The 23,518-nt window shown below is 36.4% G+C and overlaps 1 protein-coding gene across 2 annotated transcripts; it reads left to right on the top strand.

Annotated features, from left to right (window-relative positions):
* The first annotated feature begins 112 nt into the window (after window positions 1-112).
* Window positions 113-23,454, top strand: cacna1sb (calcium voltage-gated channel subunit alpha1 Sb). Of its 2 annotated transcripts, XM_089119601.1 has the most exons (46): window positions 113-877; window positions 2,530-2,635; window positions 4,672-4,811; window positions 5,028-5,161; window positions 5,442-5,594; window positions 5,766-5,971; window positions 7,535-7,638; window positions 7,956-8,095; window positions 8,381-8,465; window positions 8,549-8,709; window positions 8,924-9,149; window positions 9,497-9,704; window positions 9,779-9,899; window positions 10,128-10,242; window positions 10,525-10,618; window positions 10,796-10,865; window positions 11,199-11,331; window positions 11,445-11,574; window positions 11,662-11,721; window positions 11,805-11,911; window positions 12,860-12,947; window positions 13,137-13,244; window positions 13,333-13,385; window positions 13,720-13,866; window positions 13,995-14,196; window positions 14,352-14,510; window positions 15,503-15,613; window positions 15,704-15,787; window positions 15,918-15,974; window positions 16,305-16,352; window positions 16,762-16,788; window positions 16,913-17,038; window positions 17,398-17,463; window positions 17,567-17,658; window positions 17,805-17,964; window positions 18,086-18,213; window positions 18,326-18,422; window positions 18,924-19,026; window positions 19,100-19,201; window positions 20,219-20,346; window positions 20,495-20,617; window positions 20,709-20,932; window positions 21,017-21,102; window positions 21,903-21,988; window positions 22,079-22,165; window positions 22,259-23,454. In XM_089119601.1, exons 1-46 carry the CDS (start codon window positions 672-674, stop codon window positions 22,487-22,489), a joined length of 5,622 nt encoding a protein of 1,873 aa, XP_088975727.1. In that variant the 5' UTR covers window positions 113-671; the 3' UTR covers window positions 22,490-23,454. The 2 variants fall into 2 exon arrangements, with proteins under 2 accessions (XP_088975727.1, XP_039534499.2); XM_039678565.2 differs by lacking the exon at window positions 15,918-15,974.
* The last annotated feature ends 64 nt before the right edge of the window (window positions 23,455-23,518 follow it).

Genomic DNA, 23,518 nt, shown 5'->3' with positions numbered 1-23,518 from the left:
GTTTTTTTCTTAAGTTCACAAAGACATATAGAATTGAGTCCTCCTATTGCCACATAATGAGTGTAACTCAAAGTTTGACGTTAAATCCAGTGGTGAGATATATTTAGTTGGAAACCACCAACATTGGATCCTGTAAACATTCCCATCTGCTGTTTCATACAGTAAACCACCTAGTAAATAAGCCTGGATATTTCAATAACACAATGTATTATTAATTTTTCCTCCTTTTTAATGGCATATTTCATCTGTTGTAAAAGCAGCTGAAATTTTCTTATGGATACTTCATTTTCTTTCTTTTTTTTCTTCATCTGCTGCACCCCAAGGCCGCCCTTCCCCTCCTCCACCTGCCTCCACACCCCCAAGAATGGACACTGACTGCCTGTCTATATATATCCCTCAGAAGGGGCCAGCTGTGCCAAAATGTTCCCTGCCCCTCTGATGCCTCCTTGTCTGGTGTAGGTTTGCAGCACGGGCCAGGGCTAAGAAGGTAGACTGTGCCTTCCTCAGAGAGGTGTGAGATGGTGGATGAGGCTTAGGACCATGCTGAAGATCTGACCTGGACTTCAGGAGATCAAGGATTTGTTAAACTAGGAATCTCATTTCAGGTTTTTGGGTGAATTTCCATCACACTTTGTGGAAAATAAGAAGATTTTGCATTTGGGAGATTCAAAATGGAGTCAGGTGGCGGCGGTGGTGGTGGTGGGGTGGCCGATTTGGCCTCGTTCATCATGAATGAAGAAGAACTGAAGAGAAAGCAGAGGGAGAAGATCAAGAAAATGCTGGCCACTGGAGGAAACCCTCGACCTCCGCGTTCCTTGTTCTTATTCACGCTCAAAAACCCTTTCCGCAAGACCTGCATCAACATTGTGGAATGGAAGTATCCTTCAAACTAACTTGATTTTTAGTTCTTCATTCCCTTTACATAAAGCTTTGGATTGTGGTTTGATGTTCATCTAGTTATGTTATTGGATCGTGAGCTGAGATAGGCATGTTTTAGAAAGGCATCCATCCCCCAGAGAGAGATGGTTTAGCATGCATGCCAGAAAAAGCCCACAGCCACGGCTTTGTCTTACTCAGCTTTTTAATGTTTAACAAAACCATAGTGAAATATTTGCTCCATGAAAGATATCTTGATTTTTGAGGTGGAGAAAATAAAAGAGGCAAAGTTGTTTTTTCATAATCCTCAGGTTTAGTGTCTCTTAAGGTGCAGAAATCTCTGTCTCAGTTGTGATCTAAAGGTGTTAAGCTTTTGTTATGTGTCAGACTCAACACGGTCAATTGGAAGCTGTAGTTCCCAGCCTCAACTTGGAAGATGATAACGATAAACCCTGGACTATTTACAGCCAGTCAGCAAAACTATTAGTAAGACTTTAAACTAGTGTTAATTGTCCTAATTTACAGTTTTTTTTTTGTTTTGTTTTAACATGGCTTCATACCCTCGGCTTCCCAGACTAATGTGTGTTTGAGCTGGTTTAACTGTAAGCAACTTGCACTGAGATATCTTTAAATATGTCAGTGCCATTGTTTTCTCTCAAGATTCAGATCAGTAATATATTTTTTGTAAGACACGTTTATAACAGCTTTGTCAGTGTTTTCAGCGCTTAGATTGGCAATTTTGGATATGCAAATATGATTAAATGCTCATAAAGGTATTTGTAAGAATGCAGTCTCTTTCATAGCTGTAAGTTCCTAAATTACACCCAAGAACAAGAATCGGCTGTTCTGCAATAATAAAAAAAAGTTCGGAAGCGGCTTCTTTGCTTCCTCTTTTGAGATCGCACCCTTGGAGACAAAACCCTACAGTAAATATTTGCTTTACAAACTGAAAACTTTTAATTGATTAGTTCACAAGTAAGAGGCATATAAATGGAAGTGTGAATAGGAGGTGTAATTTTGGAGCTATTTGTCATACAGTTTAATAATGATCTGGCTGTGTACAGCTGTTGTGTAGGATCACCAGTGGACATGATGCTGACCTGGCAGGGAAATTCTGATTCCACCCCCTAGTGGCAGAAATGCACACAGAATTACAGTTAGTTTTGTTTTTGTTTTTAAGAATTACAGTTACAGGCTACATGTAGTGTACAGTTTAAACTCAGCAATGATAGATGATTAGTAAGTATTTCTAAATTCTGAAGCCAAATTCAGAAATACTTCTTACTGGCCATGAAACTATATCATGATAAATACATTTCTAATAAATATTGGATGTATTTTTATTTAATAAATATAGCCTATTTTGTATATTCATTATATTATATTCTGTCCTAGTAAATATTTATTCTGATGTAAAATCTGATTAGTGAGTCCTTGATTGCAATTTACTGACCAAATAACTGTCCAATATCCCTTTCTTTTATTTAAAAACTTGTATTTAGCACTGGCCAACTGTTAATTTATGGTTAAATGTACTTTATGCAAGACCTGCTTATATTCATCACAAAGTTGAATGTGAAAATCTTTACTGCAATTTTCCAGTGGTAGTTTGTGCCATGTTTGCCCAATATTTTCCTGAGCGGACTCCATCAGACCCTTTGAGATCATTATCCTGCTAACTATCTTTGCGAACTGTGTAGCTCTGGCTGTGTTTCTCCCTATGCCTGAAGAGGACACCAACAACACTAACTTAACATTGGTGAGATGTTCTTAAATTACACGTACCATAGGAGAATATAGGTTAACGAATAATCCCTAATAACTTCAATTTGTAATTTGCAGTGATACATCAACTCATTTTGCAAATAAATGCCACCACTGGATTAAAGGGCCCCAGATGGGTCATGGTGTGTTGCCAAATAATCTGAGAAACTTCAATTTCCAAAATCAAGTGTTGCTCAGATCTTTGCCTATATATAGGTCTTTTAAAGCACATGTGTTTTGAAACTGATACAAGTTTTCTCCCAGTTGGGGTTTGAACCAGTTTGCACTGGATTCCTTTGGATTTATGATTACATAAATAAGCTCTTTTCAAGTTTAAGTTAATATAGGCCTACCAACAATGCAATTTAGAACATGTTTTAGAGCTGGAAATATGCTAGCAGGTGGTGTTTTGTGTCGTGGGTTTTATATTTAGTCTTTGGTTTGAGATGTGCACGTCCAAAGGTACAAGTGTGGTGTTTAAAAATATACTCAAATCTTGGGAGGGGGTTTTTCATGACGCATTAATATAGATTTTATTGACATGACTGTAGAACAGACTTGCAAGATCATGAAATCATTTACCCCATGTGGCCACAGAACTTTGCTGTTGTTGACTTAAAGTCTAGAGGTGCCAAAACTAATTTCCTATGTGTAACCATTTTGGCTTTGGCTAAACACTTAAAAAGAATGATAAATCCTCTTTACACAAGCTTGTTTCATGACTCAAGCTTCATTGGCGGTATGAAGGTCATATTCTTTCCACTAGCGTGTGCAGTCATATTCTCCTCTTTCAGAACAAATCTGAGCCCCAGTCACTTATTTACTCCCCTGGGGTTACAGTGACTGTCGGTGTGGGTCATCCATTCCTTACATACTAAAGTCATGAAAGAGGAGCTGAGAGTGGATCTCAGACATGGTCAGAATTATAATTTGATATGGCCTGGTAGTGTAGAATGAGAGGCAGTGTGCTGTGTAATACATACAGATTAGATGCTCACTTCACATCTGAGGAAGGTTGTTTGGTTTGGCAAATTTTAAGGTTTGGGTTTTAGAGCCACTTTGCATTTGTTTTTTTGAACAAACCATCCATGCAAAGTAGTTGACAGTGAGTTGCTAATAAGCTGCTAATAGCCCTTCTGAGATATACCGATAAAGTCATTTTAGGATGTGGAAACAACAAAACTTCCATGAAATGTTCTTCAGAAAGTCAACAGACTGTTAATATTCTTCCAATCCAGCTTAATATGCAAAGTTTTAAGAGTAAAAGCTTAAAGCTTTAAGAGTTGCGCTAGTTTTTTTATTCCATATTGTGACATACAGTATACAGTAGTGAAACAAGAGCTTCTTGAACAAGAACAAATGTAGGGTGCGACTTGATTTTTTTCTTCATTGTGAATTGACTGGATGTTTGTGGTTTGATAGCTGTACAGGTGTGATGTAAATGTGTAGGCCAAAATGTGGAACACTTAGCATTAGTGCTTCTGGTTCCTGAAGTCAATGTTTTGTTTTTTTAAATGGGTTTTTGGTTTTTGGCTCAAGATACTTTCGCTTGTTTTTGTGATAATCCAAAAGCCTATATAACCCTTATTGGGATTCTGTCGAGGGAACCAGTGTGATGCTAACTGCTGGTTGGCCTACAAAGGGACTTCATACCAGTCTATTGCTGTGATGTCATGTGAGTGATAGGTTGTCCCGCCCTTTTGCCAGTAAACACCATCAGGGGATTGATGAAGATGAAGGGGATTTTGACTGACACACAGATAATTATTTATAATAAACACTGGTATGTTCCATAAAATATGAATTTTGATTACATGTTGACTTTTATATGCAGAGACAGTTCTGAGCGCATTTGATTTGATCTCAGTACTGTAAAAGTACAGTTTAAACAGATCTTTATACAGATTTAGTTTTTATTGACCAAACCCATCACAGTTGCCATTAAATTACAAACATAACCCTTTAAAAAAAAAATGTATCATCTTTTACACCCCATTACTCCCGCCGTTAACACTGTTTGTTTCCTTGCAGGAGAGTCTGGAGTACATCTTCCTGATCATTTTCACTCTGGAGTGCTTCCTAAAGATAGTAGCGTATGGGCTCCTGTTCCATGAAGGAGCCTATTTACGAAATTGTTGGAACTTATTAGACTTTGTTATTGTGTTCATGGGGTAAGATGACTTTCAGAATGTCCAGAAGTCACAAAGAATTGTCACAAAAGTGACACACACAATTGTCTTCTGAAATGATTCTATGAAAAGTATCCTGAACTTTTTGTATAGTGTTTGACATATTAAGTAATCATGCAATATAATCTGACAATTTTTTTTTTTTTTAGAAATGTTTTATATTCATTAAGTAATAGTCATTTTAAACCGCTTTCACAGGCTCTTCACACTTTGTGTGGACACCATCAACTCAATAGCAGGAGTTCCCAAAGAGAAGGGAGGCGGGTTTGACATGAAGGCTCTTAGAGCATTTCGAGTCTTGCGACCACTGAGGCTCGTATCGGGAGTTCCCAGTAAGACATTTCTGAAAAAATAACATCTCAATAGCACCACAAGTACAGCAACATATGAATTTAAAGCTAGATCCTAAATATACTCTCAACATAACATCATAATTACAGTATATATAAGTACACCTACATAATATTATTAACAAACTGAGTCACTATTGAGTGAAAATTGCAGCTTAAATAGGTGCTGCTTACACAACTGTTGTTAACCACCATGTTAGATTAGAATATAATGTCTTTGCCAAAAAGGTGGTGTGTTGAAAGTGTATTTGTTGCCATCCAGGCCTGCAGGTGGTGTTGAGCTCTATTCTGAAGTCCATGTTGCCCCTCTTCCACATTGCATTGCTAGTCTTCTTCATGGTCACCATTTATGCCATTATGGGTTTGGAGCTGTTCAAGTGTAAAATGCATAAGACATGTTACTACAAGGGCACTGGTGAGTCTTTTTATTTGGATACTGATAACTCACCTTTAAACATATATTAAAGTGCATCTCATAATTGAAAACAAGTTTTAAATATGTAAAAGAAAATAGTTAATTCTAATCATAATGAATTGACAAAGCACTACTTTGATTTGTTCTCTAAGCTTTCAACCTCTGTTTCAGACATCGTTGCCATCAGGGAGAATGAGAAGCCATCACCCTGTGCCCAGGCTGGAAACGGGCGCCGCTGCACCATAAATGGCACTGAATGTCGGGCAGGTTGGCCTGGTCCCAACTTTGGCATCACCCATTTTGACAACTTTGGCTTTTCTATGCTCACAGTCTTTCAGTGTATCACAACAGAGAGCTGGACTGATGTGCTCTACTGGGTAAATACTTATGGGCATGATAGTCCTGCTCATTATTATCCTGTAGAGAGACCAGAGGACAATCTTTCATGTATTTTTTGAGGCAATAATAAAACTACTCAATGCTGATGTAAAATTTTTATTGATCGGCTACTATATATCAATATGTATAGGCATATATATAGTGGCCTATAAATTTTGATGATATTCAGACCAACATTAGGTTTTGATATTGGTTTTATACAACACACAAGTATACAAGAAATTAATATCGGGTACATTTTAGATACCATATTCCCAGTTACTTTGTCTATTTTTGCTCCGCCAATGCAATAGTTTCAAACAAAGTCAAAGCAGAATTGAATTTCCCACAGTAAACATGTATATGAACATGTTTGTTAAAGAGTTAGAATTACCTGTATTCTATAATTTACTCACCCTCAAGCCATCCTAGGAGTTATAAAATATCCTGGCTCTTCCAAGCTTTATAATGGGAGTGAATACATCTATCCATCATAAAATTAATTCATACTCACGCTACTCATTCACGCTACTCCTGCTTCCTATGTCATGCGTCGGGTCAGAGGTCACTCTTCTGTCTGAGTTTGACTTGCATACGGCTATTACCGGAAGTCAGTGATTCGTTTATATATATATATATATATATATATATATATATATATATATATATATGTTTTTGTAAAAAAAAAAAAAGAATATATACATATATATTCTTTTGTTTTTTGTTTTTTTTACAAAAACGCATCGCTTTGCTTCAGAAGGCCTTTATTAACCCCCTGGAGTAGTATGGATTACTTTTATGATGGATGGATGTGCTTTTTAGAGCTTCAAAATATAGGGTACAATTCACTTACATTATAAAGCTCTGGAACGACAGGATATTTCATTTATAAAACTCAAAAGAAAGTTATATACACCTTGGCTTGAGGGTGAGTATGGGATATTTTTCATTTTTGCGTGAACTAACCCTTTAATGACTTTAACTGGTGTGTGAAAAAGCCTCTCACTGCTTTTTCAGCATGCAGATAATGAGAGCTGCGGTTTTAGGATGCCTTGAAGAGTTAAAAAAAGGTTCAGCTTCTAAAATGGATCTCGAGACCCTGTGTTTTTTTTTTGTTTGTTTTTTTTGCACTTTTCATCTCGCAAGTGCAGTGTTCTAGAAAGTAGAACTCAAGTTAAAAATGCAACTCCCACATTTTTTTTTTCATTTACTTCCCTGGGTTCTGCATTTTTAAAAAAGCGTTCTGTGTAAAAGACCCCTTAACCTTGGCACACAGGACCCAATGTTGAATAAATACAGAAATGTAGTATTTCATCTCTCAACTAATCATTTTGATCTTGATTACTTTCTGATTAAACGTTTAGAAGCGTTTTGATTATCGCCACATATTGCTGGAAAGATGTAACCTGCAAAAGGAGTCACTGAAAAATCAGCAACACGAATGGACAATTTACGATCATTTTAAAATGACTAAACTACATAAAACATAACTTTAAAAACTAACACTAAATCCTTATCTCATGTTTGTCAAAATCAAATATTGCGATGATTCGATCTTTCAGCTTAATGATGCCATGGGGAATGATTGGCCCTGGATCTTCTTCCTGACTCTGATACTGCTGGGCGCCTTCTTCATCCTCAACCTCGTCCTTGGAGTACTGAGCGGGTATTAGGTCTTTTAATTAAAGTTTTAGTGAACAGTTTATATACCAGCAGCTCAAATTTCAGTCAGCAATTTTGGAAGTTAGAGATGATAACATTGTAGGCTACATTTTTTCCCCCATCCAAAGAAACTCAGTGGCTAATGAATCATGAATCCTGGCAGAATAAGTTCACTGAAATGATTTGTGGGACACAGATACATTTAATCAACTTAAATGGTTCATCTAAGCTACTTGTAAGACATATACAAGAATATCAGATGACCATTTCAGCAAATTCAACTACATGGGCCTAATTGAGATTATTTTTTTCTCTCTACAGGGAGTTTACTAAGGAGAGGGAGAAGTCACGGTCACGAGGAGAGTACCAAAAGCTACGAGAGACACAACAAATGGATGAGGATCTGAAAGGATACATGGAATGGATTACTCTTGCTGAAGTTATGGATGCAGATTCTGAGGGTAATGGTGCTATACGGGTTATCTGTCTGCTTATTGGTCTATCTATCTATCTATCTATCTATCTATCTATCTATCTATCTATCTATCTATCTATCTATCTATCTATCTATCTATCTATCTATCTATCTATCTATCTATCTATCTATCTATCTATCTATCTATCTATCTATCTATCTATCTATCTATCTATCTATAGTCATGCAAATGGTAAATTTAATGTATATTTGTCTAAAAGCACTAGAACAACATCATCAAAGTTTCTTACTACTTCTATTTACTCTCCAGCACTTCTTCTTCTTAGAAAGGACACTGATTCAGAGACAGATAGTTTATACCAGATTGAGGGGATCAACAAGCTGGTCTACTTCTAGTGAGTATGCAATCAAAAACAACATTTTTAATCATGATTCAACTGAAGACTGATTCTCCATGGTCTCACTTTGAAAACAACAGCCGTATGGCACGCCACTGGAACATCGTTTTACGGAGGAAGTGTCATGGCTGGGTGAAATCAAAATTCTTCTACTGGTGGGTTCTCCTTGTTGTGTTGCTCAACACTCTGGTCATTGCGATGGAGCATCATAACCAGACTGAGGGCTTGACAAGTTTTCAAGGTCTGTTTCGTAAAGCAATACATAGATTCCCAACTCCTATTTAGTTTGTTGGTTGTAAGGAATCTTTAAAAGAAGAATCATCTAATAACTTATTTTGTTATACGTAATATTTATATATATATATATATATATTTTTTTTTGGGGGGGGGGGGGGGGGTATATAGTGCCTATACTGTACTAAGTCTAATATGCTGATCAATTTTACTGTTTGCAGACACTGCAAATATAATCCTGCTCATGTGTTTCACGATTGAGATGGTTATGAAGATGTATGCGTTTGGTTTGAGGGCCTACTTTATGTCCATCTTCAACCGATTTGACTGCTTTGTGGTCACGATTGGATTACTGGAGATCTTCCTGGTCGTGTCAGGCATCATGACACCACTGGGGATCTCTGTGATGAGATGCATACGACTCCTACGCTTATTCAAGCTCACAAAGTATGTTCACTTATTTAAACTTACAGTAATAGAAAACAATATTAAGCTGTTAGTTAAGTTTCCAAATAATAATATTTATTAATGTATTTGTCTCAATTTCCAAATCTTAAGCGTCTTAACTTATTGTCCTGCAACAAATCTGTTTTACTTATAACCATAATTGTAACAATATTTTACTGTGAGATAGTACATGTTGCCATGTTAAATATAACATACATTCATTCATTCATTTTTAATGAAGCATTTTTCTTTCTGTTAAAATTACTGACACTATTATTGCTATTATTATTAATAATAATAATGTTTTACTACAATAAATGTTGCTGTTTCCTCTCATTGGTCTTTAGGTACTGGACATCACTTAATAACTTAGTGGCATCCCTTCTTAACTCAGTGAAATCCATCGCCTCCCTGCTCCTGCTCCTCTTCCTCTTCATCGTCATCTTTGCTCTCCTGGGAATGCAGGTGTTCGGTGGGAAGTTCAATTTTCCTGACAGAGTGGTTCAGCGCAGTAACTTTGACAACTTCCCACAGGCCCTCATCAGTGTGTTCCAGGTACTCCGACTGCTATTTTATTGACGCTATTCTCTGATTATGGAAGCTGTTTAAGTGAAGGCCTTTGTTTTCAGGTCCTAACCGGAGAGGAGTGGGACACAATCATGTACAATGGAATCATGGCTCATGGTGGACCTCAATCCCCAGGAATTCTTGTCAGCATTTACTTCATAATCCTATATTTCTGTGGAAACTGTATCCTTTTTGAAGCATGTCCTTATTTTTGGTCTCTTGTATGCATTTTTTTTTCAGAAATGCTTGGTGAAAGCAGTATGTTTATTTAAAAGAATGTAGCAAAGCACTTAAAATAAAATGTACACTTCCCAGTGTTTCTGCTGCTAAGAGGGGAGTGTTTCAGAACCAGTAATGGTAAATTGTTGTGATAAAGTTTTTTGCGATGTTCCTTAGCAAGCTGTTGATCAGTCGTTCTCTTGAATGTGTTCTTGGCCATCGCTGTGGACAATCTAGCCGAGGCTGAGAGTCTGACAGCAGCACAAAAAGAGAAAGCGGAGGAGAAAGCCAGAAGGAAACTCATGAAGTAAGAGAAAATCTACAGTATTTATACAAGTCAGAAGGCTGTTTTTTTTAAAGAAATGCATACTTTTAGATAGCAAAGATGCATTTAATTGATCAAAAGAGACAGTGAAGACAATTATATAATGTTATAAAAGATTTCAATATCAATTAAATTTTCAATTCCCAATCAGAGTGATTTCAGAAGTATCTCTGACAACTGCCATCACAGGAATAAATTACATTTTAAAGTGTATTAAAATATAAAACAGTTTAAATTGTAACAATATTTCTCAATATTACTAAGAACATTGCCAGAGAAGAGTGAGGAGGAGAAGGCCCTGATGGCTAAGAGACTGATGGAGGCCAGGAAAGCTGAGGGAATGTCCACCACAGCCAAGGTTTGACACCTCTGAGAACATTTTAGATAAACCTTCTAATGCTTTACTTATTGGGTTTCTAGCTAGTTCTGTCAGGATTATCCAAAATGCAGCAGCACATTGGATCTTTCAAATTCAAGGCTCTTATTCTAGCTTAGCTAAATTAACAAACCAGTTTCTTTATGTGTTTGCCTCCAGCTCAAGATAGATGAATTTGAATCAAATGTTAATGAAGTAAAGGACCCCTTTCCTCCTGCAGACTTTCCAGGTAAGGTTGAAATAACATCTGAGGGCTCTGCACTTCATAACATGCTGACACCGCACACACTACATCTCTAAACATGTAAAGGATGAAGTTCAAAGATAGCTGATCTATTATAAGTAAAATGTATTATTAGCTCCAGCCTCCAAGCTCATTTATGGAGCACATTTCAAAACCACACTGCTGGCTATTTCCATGTGGTTCTTGAGCTGTGCAAAGCTAAATGATATGTACAGCATGAATGCCAATCAAAATCTTAGTGGATCACAAATACGCTCACCTGTGAATGTATGTGATGTTTTTGAATTGACTGAGCTGTAATTCTTCCCCCTTGCTCAGGTGATGATGAGGAAGTTGAACCAGAGATCCCTATCAGCCCCAGACCCAGACCCATGGCCGACTTGCAGCTCAAGGAGACAGTGGTGCCCATGCCCGAGGCCAGCTCCTTTTTCATCTTTGGCCCACAGAACAAGTGAGACTTTATGCTCTGTTTTTTAATACAATGTAGAAACTAAATAATGGCCTCAAAATAAAGTGTTAGTGATTTGCTGTCAGTGGTTAGTTACTGAGGCTCTCTGTTGAAAGGTGGCGGAAGCTTTGCCACAGGATCATCAACCACACCACCTTCACCAACATCATCCTCCTCTTCATCCTCCTCAGCAGTATCTCCCTGGCTGCTGAAGACCCCATCGACCCCCATTCTTTCCGAAACAAGGTACCAACATTTTGACTGCTGTATTGCTTTGACTGAACTTTTAGTTAACTGTTCATAAAAATCAGCGTTCCTTCATTCCTCTCACAGGTCTTGGCTTACGCAGACATTGTCTTCACGAGTGTCTTCACCATTGAGATTGTGCTGAAGGTAACATGCTCGTCAACTGTATTTAACGTTCAGATCTGTGGTTTGCCTGACATGTAATTCAGAATTGACCTGTGTATTTTTAGATGACGGTTTATGGAGCGTTCCTGCATCCTGGCTCTTTCTGCCGAAACTCCTTCAACATTCTAGATCTCATTGTTGTGGGAGTTTCCCTCTTGTCCATGGGCATGGAGTAAGTTCAATAATATTTTATGCTCTTTAATTTGTTGGTATACATCATCACCCCACTCTCTGTTGGATAAAGCTGCTATCTTCGCTTTAACAAAGAGATTTTTTTTGTTTCAAACGAGGAACATTATTAATAAACATATAGAAACTACAAAGACATCTTGTCAAATAAAGCATAAAAGATTAGATAACCAATCACACACATACATTTTTGTTCTGATGTGCACTACTATTTTGTGGCTGTTTTACTATTGAATACAGTTGAGATGTACACTACAAACAGTGTAATTCAATTTGTGAATGAATGACTCTTATGACCTGATTCTATTTGGTGAATCAAAAAACATAATTATACTAATTATACGTGACCAGTGTAGTGCGATTTGAACGAATGACTCTTATGAGCCACTTCTTACAAATGAATCAGAAACACACAGCATGTAGTCTCATCCAATTTCTGAACAAAAAAGACATGAATGGCATTACCAACAGTCCAAATTTTTCTGGAATGAATGACTCAGATGAGCCAGTAGCTTTTAATTAACCAGAAACACATAGTGCGACCAATGTAGTCCAAATAATTGTGTAAAAAATGACTCTTATTAATCATTTTTTTAGTGAATCAAAAACACTTAGCAGGACCAGTGTGCTCTAAACGATTCCCAAACAAATGACTTTTATTAGCTGATTCTTTGTAGCAAATCCAACGTGACCAGTATAGTATAACTGATTCCTAAATGAATGACTCTTATGAGTCGTTTCTTTTTAGTGAATCAAACACATAAAGCAACTTACTTCACATGTTAACGTGTAGTTAAAGAAAGACATTAGGATTTTTTTGGTAGTATTTTAATAAACAAATGAATGAAATTTGTTGATGTTTTTGCTGGTTTCATTTTTTTAATGAATATACAGTCAAGGCCAATAATTGGACTGCATTACTGGATTGCAGGTCTAGTACCATCTCAGTGGTGAAGATTCTCAGGGTGTTGAGGGTACTAAGACCTCTAAGGGCCATCAACAGAGCCAAAGGGTTAAAGGTGTGTATGTGTTCAGCATCCTAACTAAAAAGCTCCTTTGATTTGTGATGTGGCATTTGTGAATTTATAAATGAATAACTGCCATTTGAGGACATTTTAAATGTGGATATTAAATGGTTGCAAGTACTTAAGCAATCTTAAAAGCATTATCATGTTAGGCACTAAATATACTTGAATTCCCCTCTCCAGCACGTGGTCCAGTGTATGTTTGTGGCGATAAAGACCATTGGTAATATCGTCTTAGTCACCATGCTCTTGGACTTCATGTTCGCCTGCATAGGAGTGCAGCTCTTCAAGGTGAGACAACCTGAATATTGTGCTATAAAACACTGGGTTTTGAAATGAAAGAAAGCTATTGAATGCTGAATGCTTTATCTTTATCCAGGGGAAATTGTTCTATTGTACGGACCCCTTACAAAAGACAGCAGAGGAGTGTCAGTGAGTATTTTTAGCCACATTTCTTCTTCTTTCCTCCTCATGTTGCTGCTCATACGTATCTAAAACATATCAATTCAATTCAATTCAGAAAGCTTTATTGGCATGACAAAAAATTTTGTATTGCCAAAGCGTCAAAACAACATAGAAAATGATTTGGAACATTTAGTACACAAAATATTAAAACTGATATCATAAAACAATAATAATAAAATGAACAGATTAATAAATAAAATAAGATGGATTTAGAAATCATATATATATATATATATATATATATATACACACATAAAAAAGAAAAATCTTCATCATATCTCTTGCTTTTGGTTGTGCTTAGGGGAACATTTTTAAAGCATGTGCAAAATTCTCTTCATGACATGGAGGTCCATCAACGCCTGTGGGTCAACAGCGACTTCAACTTTGACAATGTGCTGAACGGCATGCTGGCTCTCTTTACCATTTCCACATTTGAGGGCTGGCCAGAGTGAGTGTGCGAAAAATCTCATTCTATTAAGATCTTCATGTGACTATAATTTAAGTTACACTTAAAATATTGCTTCATTTGTCAATAACATGTTACACACAAAACCTTTCTTCCCTTACCTTCAACAGGATCCTTTATCGGGCCATAGACTCTCATGCAGTGGACACAGGCCCTTTGTTTAACAATCGTGTGGGTATCTCCATATTCTTTATCATCTACATCATCATCATTGCTTTCTTCATGATGAACATCTTCGTGGGCTTCGTCATCATCACTTTTCAAAAACAAGGAGAGCAGGAATACAAGAACTGCGAGCTGGACAAGAACCAGGTAGCCTAACTAGCAGGGATTTGATCCATAAAATTGTGTATATTTGACAAAAAGATTTTTCCTTTATCTCCAACACTATCAGGTTTATGATGTACATGCATTGTGTTTTGGGGATTTTCACAATCATCTTTAATTGCTGTCTTGCCCCTCACCAGCGTCAATGTGTGCAGTACGCACTGAAAGCGCAACCCCTCAAATGCTACATCCCGAAGAACACGCATCAGTACCGCGTGTGGTACTTCGTGACCTCCTGCTACTTTGAGTATCTGATGTTCTTTCTTATCATGCTCAACACACTGTGTCTTGGAATGCAGGTAAGCAGTTAAATAGCAGTTACATTTATTATGTACACTAGGCGTTAAAGGGTCAGTTAGATTTTTTTTAAGATACTCAAAGGTTAAGTTCTGTCATTCTGTCAAAATTCTGTCATTAATTCATGACGTTCCACACTCACAAGTCCTTCGTTCATCTTCGGAACACAAATGAGGATATTTTTGATGAAATCCGAGAGCTTTCAATCCCTCCATTGGGAGCAACACAATTTACACATCCAGAACAATAGGTAAGACATCATTTAAGTAATCACTGTGACTCCAGTGGTTTAACCTCAATCTTATGAAGCAACGCAAGTGCTTTGTTTACGCAAAAAACATAATTTACCTCTATATTTTCAAAATAATATTATCCAAAGCAAGTTTGCGGAACAAATACCAGTCTTGAGTCAATACAAACAACACGCATACGTCGTGGTGTAAAGGTGGTTAATAATGTTTTTTGCGCAAACAAAACACAGATTGAGGTTAAACCACTGGAGTCAGATGGATTACTTTAAGGATGTCTTTCCTGTCGTTCCTTTTTGATCAAATAAATAAATCCTCTATGGGCATAAGAGGCTGCCTAAACTTCCAAAACTTTTGAACAGTAGGCTAGTATAATTAAGTCATTTTATTTTATTTAATTATTGGCATGGAGTTATTATAAGTTTTCCTGTTTGGTCGATTAGCAAGGCTTTGTTTATGTACTTACACACAATTATTTTTGACATTATCAAATCAATTTTCAAAAGAATGATTTTACAAATATGATGTAATTTTATTTCTGCATGTAATATGAACTATCTTTAAGTTCAAATTGTATTCAAATTGATTAAGAACCCTTATCATTATCTACAACCATGATTTTAAAGTAAAGCTTAAACCCATTCAGCCAGTATGTTGGTCAGAAAAATGTTCAGTCTATATAATATTTCATAATACAAAAATGTCTGCTTTGTTCATCTCTGGTTTCTCTTCTCTCTGTGATATAGCACTGCAACCAGTCTGATCATATAACCAAACTCTCTCACAATCTTAACCTTATCTTCACTGTCCTGTTCACTGGCGAGATGGTTGTCAAACTCATTGCATTCAAAGCAAAGGTACTCCAACTTCCTCAACAAGAAACTCTTAAATAAGAAGACGTGCTCTATTTGAATACATTTGTTGGTATTTTGTACGTCTTCATACAGGGTTACTTTGGAGACCCTTGGAATGTATTTGATTTCGTCATCGTGATCGGTAGTGTCGTTGATGTGGTCCTCGGTGAGGTTGATGTGAGTATGGCGAATATTTGAGGCTACCCAATTATGTAAAAATATTGTCACAGTGATTTAAATGTTTTGCAACAAGTTAAGCATTTCAAATGGCGACCAACAATGGCTTGTATTTTAAACCCGTATTTAGCGATACATGAAGCACAGACCACAGCAAGCAGTCAATATCAGCATTAGTGCACAGGAGGTACCGATTTCATCAGCTCCGGCTCGATTTTCTTTTCATCCAACCAACTTCACTCATCAGTGGCCTTTGATGGGCTCATTTTCATGATTCATTTCACTTGTGTTAATGAACCACCCTCTTCCCATCTTTCACAGCTGCTTAATACACACTGCTGCACATCCCCGAGAGTGATTTGATGCACTTTTTATTGCCTATATAAATAACCAACTTGTTTTGGAAGTGTGATCCATAATTTTGATGTTATGTTGATGTTTGTCTCTGATTCCCAAGATGCATTGCTGTTTCTCTCATGCACTACATTCACACCTTCCATCTTTCTGTTTCCCTCAGACTGCGCTGGAGACCAGCGGAGGACTCTGGTGTCTACAAGGTTGTGAGGTAAATATCATTCTGCTGTGAAAACACACACCACTCACATTATCTCATTCTACAAGATGAACAAGGAGAACTTAATGTGTTCGATAGCCATTCATAATCTTGAGCTCAATCAACAGATTCTTAAAAGCTTTCTAAAAAGTTTTTTTTTAAATGTATATTTGTTTTAGTCCCATTTGCTTGCCTAAATAGTCTGATTTAAAGGGGTATGAATTCATTATTGATTTTATAATTGATTTAGGTAAAGTGCATTTTATTTAAAAGCTTAAATATACACAAAAGATCTATGCATGATACCACATTATGGTGTTGCTATGTATTTTTATATATTATATTATGTGATATTATATTATGTGATATTATATTATGTGATATTATATTATATTATATTACATTTTTATTCATTTTTCAGGAAGTGAATCCAATGCAGGCAATTGCTGTAAGTACAATTTCCTGGTTTGTTTTCTTTTAAAACACTTTTTCAAATTTTGTCAAAAACTTTTAACATTTGATTTGTTTGTTAGGTGGAGTTAAATATTTCTCTCTATTTTTCTCTTTTATAGGATGCAGAAAATGTCCGAGTTTCCATTACATTCTTCCGGCTGTTCCGTGTGCTACGTCTCATTAAACTGCTCAATCGCTCAGAGGGGATCAGGAACCTTCTCTGGACCTTTATTAAGTCTTTCCAGGTGAGACAAGAGATTTACAAATCAACATCTCCATCACAAAAGAAGACAAAAATGTTTGGGGCCAGTCAGTTAGATTTTTTTTTTTTTTTAAGAAATTAATATATTCCGGAAGGATGCATTAAATCGTTCAAAAGTTATAATAAAGACATTTATAATGTTACAGAATATTTCTAATTCGAATAAATGCTGTTCTTTCGAACTTTCTAATCATCAAAGTATCCTGATTAGTGTGTTTTGCTGTATTTGTGTTCATATAAATGGAGACATAAGAGACGAAAACGATGGAAAGGTTTTCTGAAAAGTAATTTTGCTTTAAGCGGATGTTTCTGACATTAAAGGATGTTGTGTTCCTCCTTCAGGCACTGCCTCATGTGGCTCTTCTCATAGTCATGCTCTTCTTCATCTATGCTGTCATTGGGATGCAGGTGAGAGCTTTCCTTATCAGGTTTCCCTATTTTTGCTCTCCTTCTTGTTATAATCTTTTCTCCAATTTTCATTCTTCCTCTCATTTTCTCCTCCTCTCTATAGATGTTTGGTAAAATAGCCCTGGTCGATGGTACAGAGATTAACCGCAACAACAACTTCCAAACTTTCCCCCAAGCAGTTCTGGTATTGTTTCGGTAAGTAAACCATGTACTCGGGGAAATGATTTTATGCAATCTCAGCTTGAGAGCTCATATAGTGCAACTCTGAACAGATAAAATAGCTTTTGTTGTTGTTGTTGTTATTGAAGAATCAGTTAACTGGTCAATGTGTGGGTTCGCAGTGTTGCCACTGGAGAGCAGTGGCCTAAAATCATGCTAGCCTCTATGTACGGGAAGCTCTGCGACCCCAAATCAGACTACGGCCCTGGGGAGGAGTATACCTGCGGCTCCAGCATCTCTGTCTGCTACTTCATCAGCTTTTACATGCTGTGTGCATTTTTGGTAAGCAAATAAGTTCAAATACAATGGGATTTTATTGATGTTCAGCAGAGATCATATTGTAGATGGAAAACAACTCTAAATACAGTATCCAGAATTGTTGAGATCATTCTCTTCTTCGTAGGTTATCAATTTGTTTGTGGCTGTCATTATGAACAATTTTGACTACCTCACTCACGACTGGTCGATCCTCGGTCCGCATCACTTGGATGAGTTCAAGAAGATCTGGGCAGAGTATGATCCCGAAGCAACGTGAGTTGAATCACACGAGGCTCCAATGCTATATGACATCTTATCATAAAGCTTTGTGCTTCTTGGATGTTGTTAACATTTTATGAATATATTGTCTTCTGTCCTTATAAAGGGGACGAATCAAACATCTGGATGTAGTCACCCTCCTACGGAGGATCCAGCCACCATTGGGTTTTGGTAAATTTTGTCCACACCGCTCAGCATGTAAGGTAAGAGAATTGTTATTACTTTTTTTTTGTTTTGTTGAAAGTACACTACCATTCAAAAGTTTTCGGATGGTAAGATTTTTAAATGTTTTTAATATTTTCTTATGCTCAAGACAACATTTAATGTGAAATATTGTTATAATTTAAAATAACTGTTTTCTATCTGAATATGCATTTTAAAATGTACTGTAATTTATTCCTGTGATGGCAAAGCTGAATTTTCAGCAGCCATTACTCCAATCTTCAATGTCACATGATCCTACAGAAATAATTCTAGTATGCTTAAGAAACATTAGTATATTAGTCTAGTAGTTTGAAGAAACATGTATTATTTCAGATAAAAAAATAATAAATTGTAACAATGTAAGAGTTTTTCATTTAGATACATTTTTGCTGAATACTAGTACAAATTTTAATTTTAAAAAGTCTTACTGACTGCAGTCTTTTGATTTGAAGTGTATTTCTACACGCATTTTCAAAATGTATTTTGAACTTCCCCCTCAGCGCCTGATTTCCATGAACATGCCGCTGAACAGTGACGGCACAGTGACCTTCAACGCCACACTCTTCGCACTGGTCAGAACAGCTCTGAAAATCAAAACTGAAGGTGTGGAATTGAACTCAAATGTAGTTAGCACTTCACTTCTCAGCATAGTATTTAACTGATATTTTTCTGTTAGGAAACTTTGAGCAGGCCAACGAGGAGCTGAGAGCCATCATTAAGTCGATCTGGAAACGGACCAGTATGAAGTTGTTGGACCAGGTCATTCCGCCCATTGGAGGTGAAGTCATTGACATCATTCGTGTCAAGTGTCAAATTTAACAGTGCTCCATGTCTGACTACCAGGCTTGTGCAAAATTCTGAATTTCAGAATTGGCCTGCATTTAATTCATGAATTGGAATTTGAATTGAATTGACTACGCCCCACAGGAAGTTGAATTGGAATTGGAATGACAGGAAGTTGAATTAAATTCATGGCAATTCAAAGAAATTCCACACAGTCACACAACAGAAAGAATGTGTTGAATCTCACATATATTCAGTGTTAGGAAGGTTACTTTGGGAATGTAATTGCTCACTGTTATAAGTCACCCATTATAAATGTGGTTTGGATTATTTTATTTGGATTGCTTTATCAATGTAAGTTCCTTTTAATTTGATTAGTAACTAATTGAATTACACATTTTACCTCAGTAATACAACTAAAAACAATTACATTCATTTTGTAATTTAATAACATCATTTAATTACACTTACCTGTAATTAGTCGATCCTCAACCCTGCATACATTTTGTTCTAAAATATTTACTGTATATAAAAATGTTCACCTCAAATTGTTTTTTTTTTTTCTAAATATTTACTAAGTAATTTTGGGAAATGGAGTCATGTTCCATCATGTTCCACAAAATTAAAATTACAATAAATCAAACTTAATTATTTGTTCTGTGACTAGAGCTTTTAACATTCATTGCTGGGGGAAAACATTTGCTGTTAATGTAATCTGTACAAGTAGTTCAAACTAATACATAATTTATAGAATATGTAATGCAATATCTGACATATACTGTAAAGCTTCATTGTTAAACAGGTTACTTAAAATATGTATATGAATTTCTTTAAATTTTTTTATTGAATTGCAATTCTGCTTCCTTTAATTCAAATTCGAATTGTAATTCTAGATCCTGTTTTTGACATCAATTCAAATTCAAGAATTGAATTGGAATTCAGGAGTCATTCTCAATTAAATTCTGAATTGTGCACAAGCCTGCTGACTACAATCTGATTTTATTGGCTACAGAGGATGAAGTCACCGTTGGAAAGTTCTATGCCACCTTTCTAATTCAGGAGCATTTCCGCAAGTTTATGAAGCGCCAGGAGGAATACTACGGTTACAGGCCCACCAAGAAGAACACTGATGAGATTAAGGTGCGCTTTATGATACATGCCTGCAGTAAACATCAAACCAAGTGGCATTATTTTAAAGATAGAAAAATACTTAACTAAAAGAAGTTTGCTAGGTTGCAAATTATAAAACCATACTATTTGCTTTGCTCTTCTACCCTGGGTTTTGCAGGCAGGTCTGCGCAGCATCGAGGAGGAGGCAGCACCTGAACTGCACAGGGCCATCTCAGGTGACCTGATCGCTGAGGATGAGATGGACCGTGCCTTGGAGGGAGGAGAGGACGGCATCTACAGGGTCTGCAGTAAAGCATCTTCTAAAGGACATAGATCAATGTAGATATAGACATCCATCTGTACTTACAGCCTCTGTGTCTCTATCTATGCAGCGGACCGGTGGTCTGTTTGGGATCAATGCAGACCCCTTCTCCTCTGAGCCCAGTAGCCCCCTCTCCGCACAGATGACCAGCCAAAGGCCCCTGCAGTTTGCTGAGACTCGACCAGAGGACATAGAGTCCCCTCCAGACTCCGTCTTCCTCCCGAACACTGAGTTCTTCCCTGATAACATGACAACGAAAACCAACACCAATAACAATGCCAAATTCATTGATGAGTGAGTGGCATCTTTAATGAAAAAGAGCACTTAATGTGTATCTGTAATGGTCATTATGCTGATCTGATGTTTTTTTTTCTCCAGTATGTCATCCAGGTTTACTTTTGAGAGCGAGTCACTGTCAACTGCTGCAACCAGAAACTATTCATACGAGGACATAAGTGAAAACAGTAGGTGATCGAAGAAAAAATAACAATTATAAAATGACTATTCCATTGTGATATTATTGTCAAGACAATCCACTATATTTTATACCCTAATGATTCTCATTACTGTTCTCATTTGTTTTACAGTAATACATTAAAAGTACTGTTTTTTATTAAATGTTATTATTTAATTTTAATTAAATGGAGTATAACAAATGCCTCCTTATACACTATCGTTCAAAAGTTTGGGGGCAATGTGATTCATTTATGAAAAAATAAATGAATACTTTTATTCCGCAAGGACACAGTAAATTGATCAAAAGTAACATTAAAGGCATTTACAATGTTACAAAGATTTCTATATCAAATAAATGCTGTTCTTTTGAACGTTCTATTCATATAATAATCTACTGTACCAAAAATAATAAGCAGCACAACTGTTTTCAACATTGATAATAATAATAAAAAAATATTGAGCTGTAAACGAGCATATTCGAATGATTTCTGAAGGATCATGTGACCAGCTTTAAATATAAAGCTCAAGAATAATTAATATTTTAAAATGTATAATACAATAAAAAAAATTTATTTTAATTTGTAATAATATATCAAAATATTGCTGTTTTCATATCAGATCAAATAAATGCAGCCTTGGTGAGCATAAGAGAATTCCTTCAAAACATTAAAAATCTTTAACATTAAAAATATATGATAATCTATCAAGCCTATTATAATGATCATGCCATGAAGACATCATTATATTGACAGTAATCTACACATTTTCTTGTACAAATTACGTACATTATTTCCTGTGTAACCAACAGGAGACTCTCATTTGTATGTGGGCGGAGCCTCAAGTGTTGATGACAGACAGCTTTCAGATTTCACTGTGAGGACTGATATCACACAGGTGTGGACAAATGTTGCATATATCCTTAGCTGAACACAGTACGGTGACTTTTTGATATTCCTGACAACTGCCTGTGTGTGTGACTCTCAGTTCCCATACAATCCCTCATATGGAGCGTCAAAGTACCAGAGAGCAGCAACAGAAGCTTCACCAGCCACCGACAAACTCATTCAGCAGGTAAACTACACCAGGCCAAATCTCCTGTACTTTACATTCATTACAGACCTGCTCAGGAAAGACTATTAAACTGTATTTTCCATTAATCCGCAGGCACTGAGAGATGGTGGTCTAGACTCCTTGGCTGAGGATCCACAGTTTGTATCTGTGACTAGGAAGGAGCTGGCAGAAGCCATTAATATTGGTGTGGAGGATATGGAGGGCATGGCCCAGGGTATTGTAAACGGGCAGAGCGGCAAGGTAACAAAACGTAAACGGCGTCCCATCCCAGTTCCACCCGGCCCCAAGCCAGCCAAACCCAATGAAGAGACCAGTGCAGTGTAGATCGATACTGAGAGACATTCAACATCATCAGCCTGAATCCTCTGCCATTGTACAAAATCACTTGCATCACACTTTATAAACAGGTAGTGCTGTTTGTTTTGAAAGGACACTTTTACTAAGATCCGTAGTCTGTCATACAAAGTCTGGTGATTTTTATTTCGACTGGCTACTCCGATTCAGGACTTGTTTGTTTTTTGGTGACTGAATTTACCAAATATCCTCAATAAAAGTGTTCACTTCTGTTCTGTGAACATTTACAGTTGAGTGACTTGCATAATACAGACAAATGCCCGGAAACTTTGTTATCCGTGGACACAGAGACATAAAGACAAGTTTTTTCTTTTGTTTGTCTCGTGCCTGTGGTTTAAACTGCACATATTTGTAACACTAAAATGGACTGCTCACTGTTAAGTTATGTTCATAGGACACACATTATTTAAGAAATTATATTGAAGGGTTTTTTTGTATTTAATTATAACATTATTTGATGTTAAACCGAAGGGGGTTTAAAATCTTGGAATCTTGTTTAGAGGAAAATGTTTAGCAGCTCAAAAGGTGAATATGGTGATATAAAACATATTGGGTTTAAAGAGAAATTGGAAATTTCATTTTTGTTAAATGTGAAGTGTTTGCATGCATGTGCTCTATGATTGGCTAGTACAATTTGCAAAGCACTTTATTTGTGTATTTACATTTTACATGCACCTCAGTAGGTGCTTTTATCCAAAAGACTTTGAAGGCAAAGAAACCAAGAAGGTATATTAGGGCTTTTAATGTCTGACAAAATTGAATTGTTTCTATCTGCAAATTGAAGTGCATGTTCATATGTTTCACATGAGCCTTTACATTCTTCAAAAGAATCTTCCTAAGTGCTCATAATGAGATTGAAAATAAAACAGCACATTTTTCTGGAATACGCTTTTAATATATATATATATATATATATATATATATATATACACTTGTATGTATGTATGTATGTATATATATATATATATATATATATATATATATATCTACAGTTGAGAT

The sequence above is a fragment of the Pimephales promelas genome, chromosome 14, assembly GCF_988280905.1.
Source record: "Pimephales promelas chromosome 14, fPimPro1.hap1.1, whole genome shotgun sequence".
NCBI classification, from domain to species: domain Eukaryota; kingdom Metazoa; phylum Chordata; class Actinopteri; order Cypriniformes; family Leuciscidae; genus Pimephales; species Pimephales promelas.
This window is presented reverse-complemented; position numbering and strand designations above follow the sequence as displayed.

Coding starts and splice junctions, on each gene's coding strand:
- cacna1sb (XM_089119601.1), top strand. CDS start 672: ATGGAGTCAGGTGGCGGCGGTGGTGGTGGTGGGGTGGCCGATTTGGCC. Junction 878..2,529: donor ATCAACATTGTGGAATGGAA/GTATCCTTCAAA, acceptor GGACTCCATCAG/ACCCTTTGAGATCATTATCC. Junction 15,788..15,917: donor TGGTCCTCGGTGAGGTTGAT/GTGAGTATGGCG, acceptor ACCCGTATTTAG/CGATACATGAAGCACAGACC.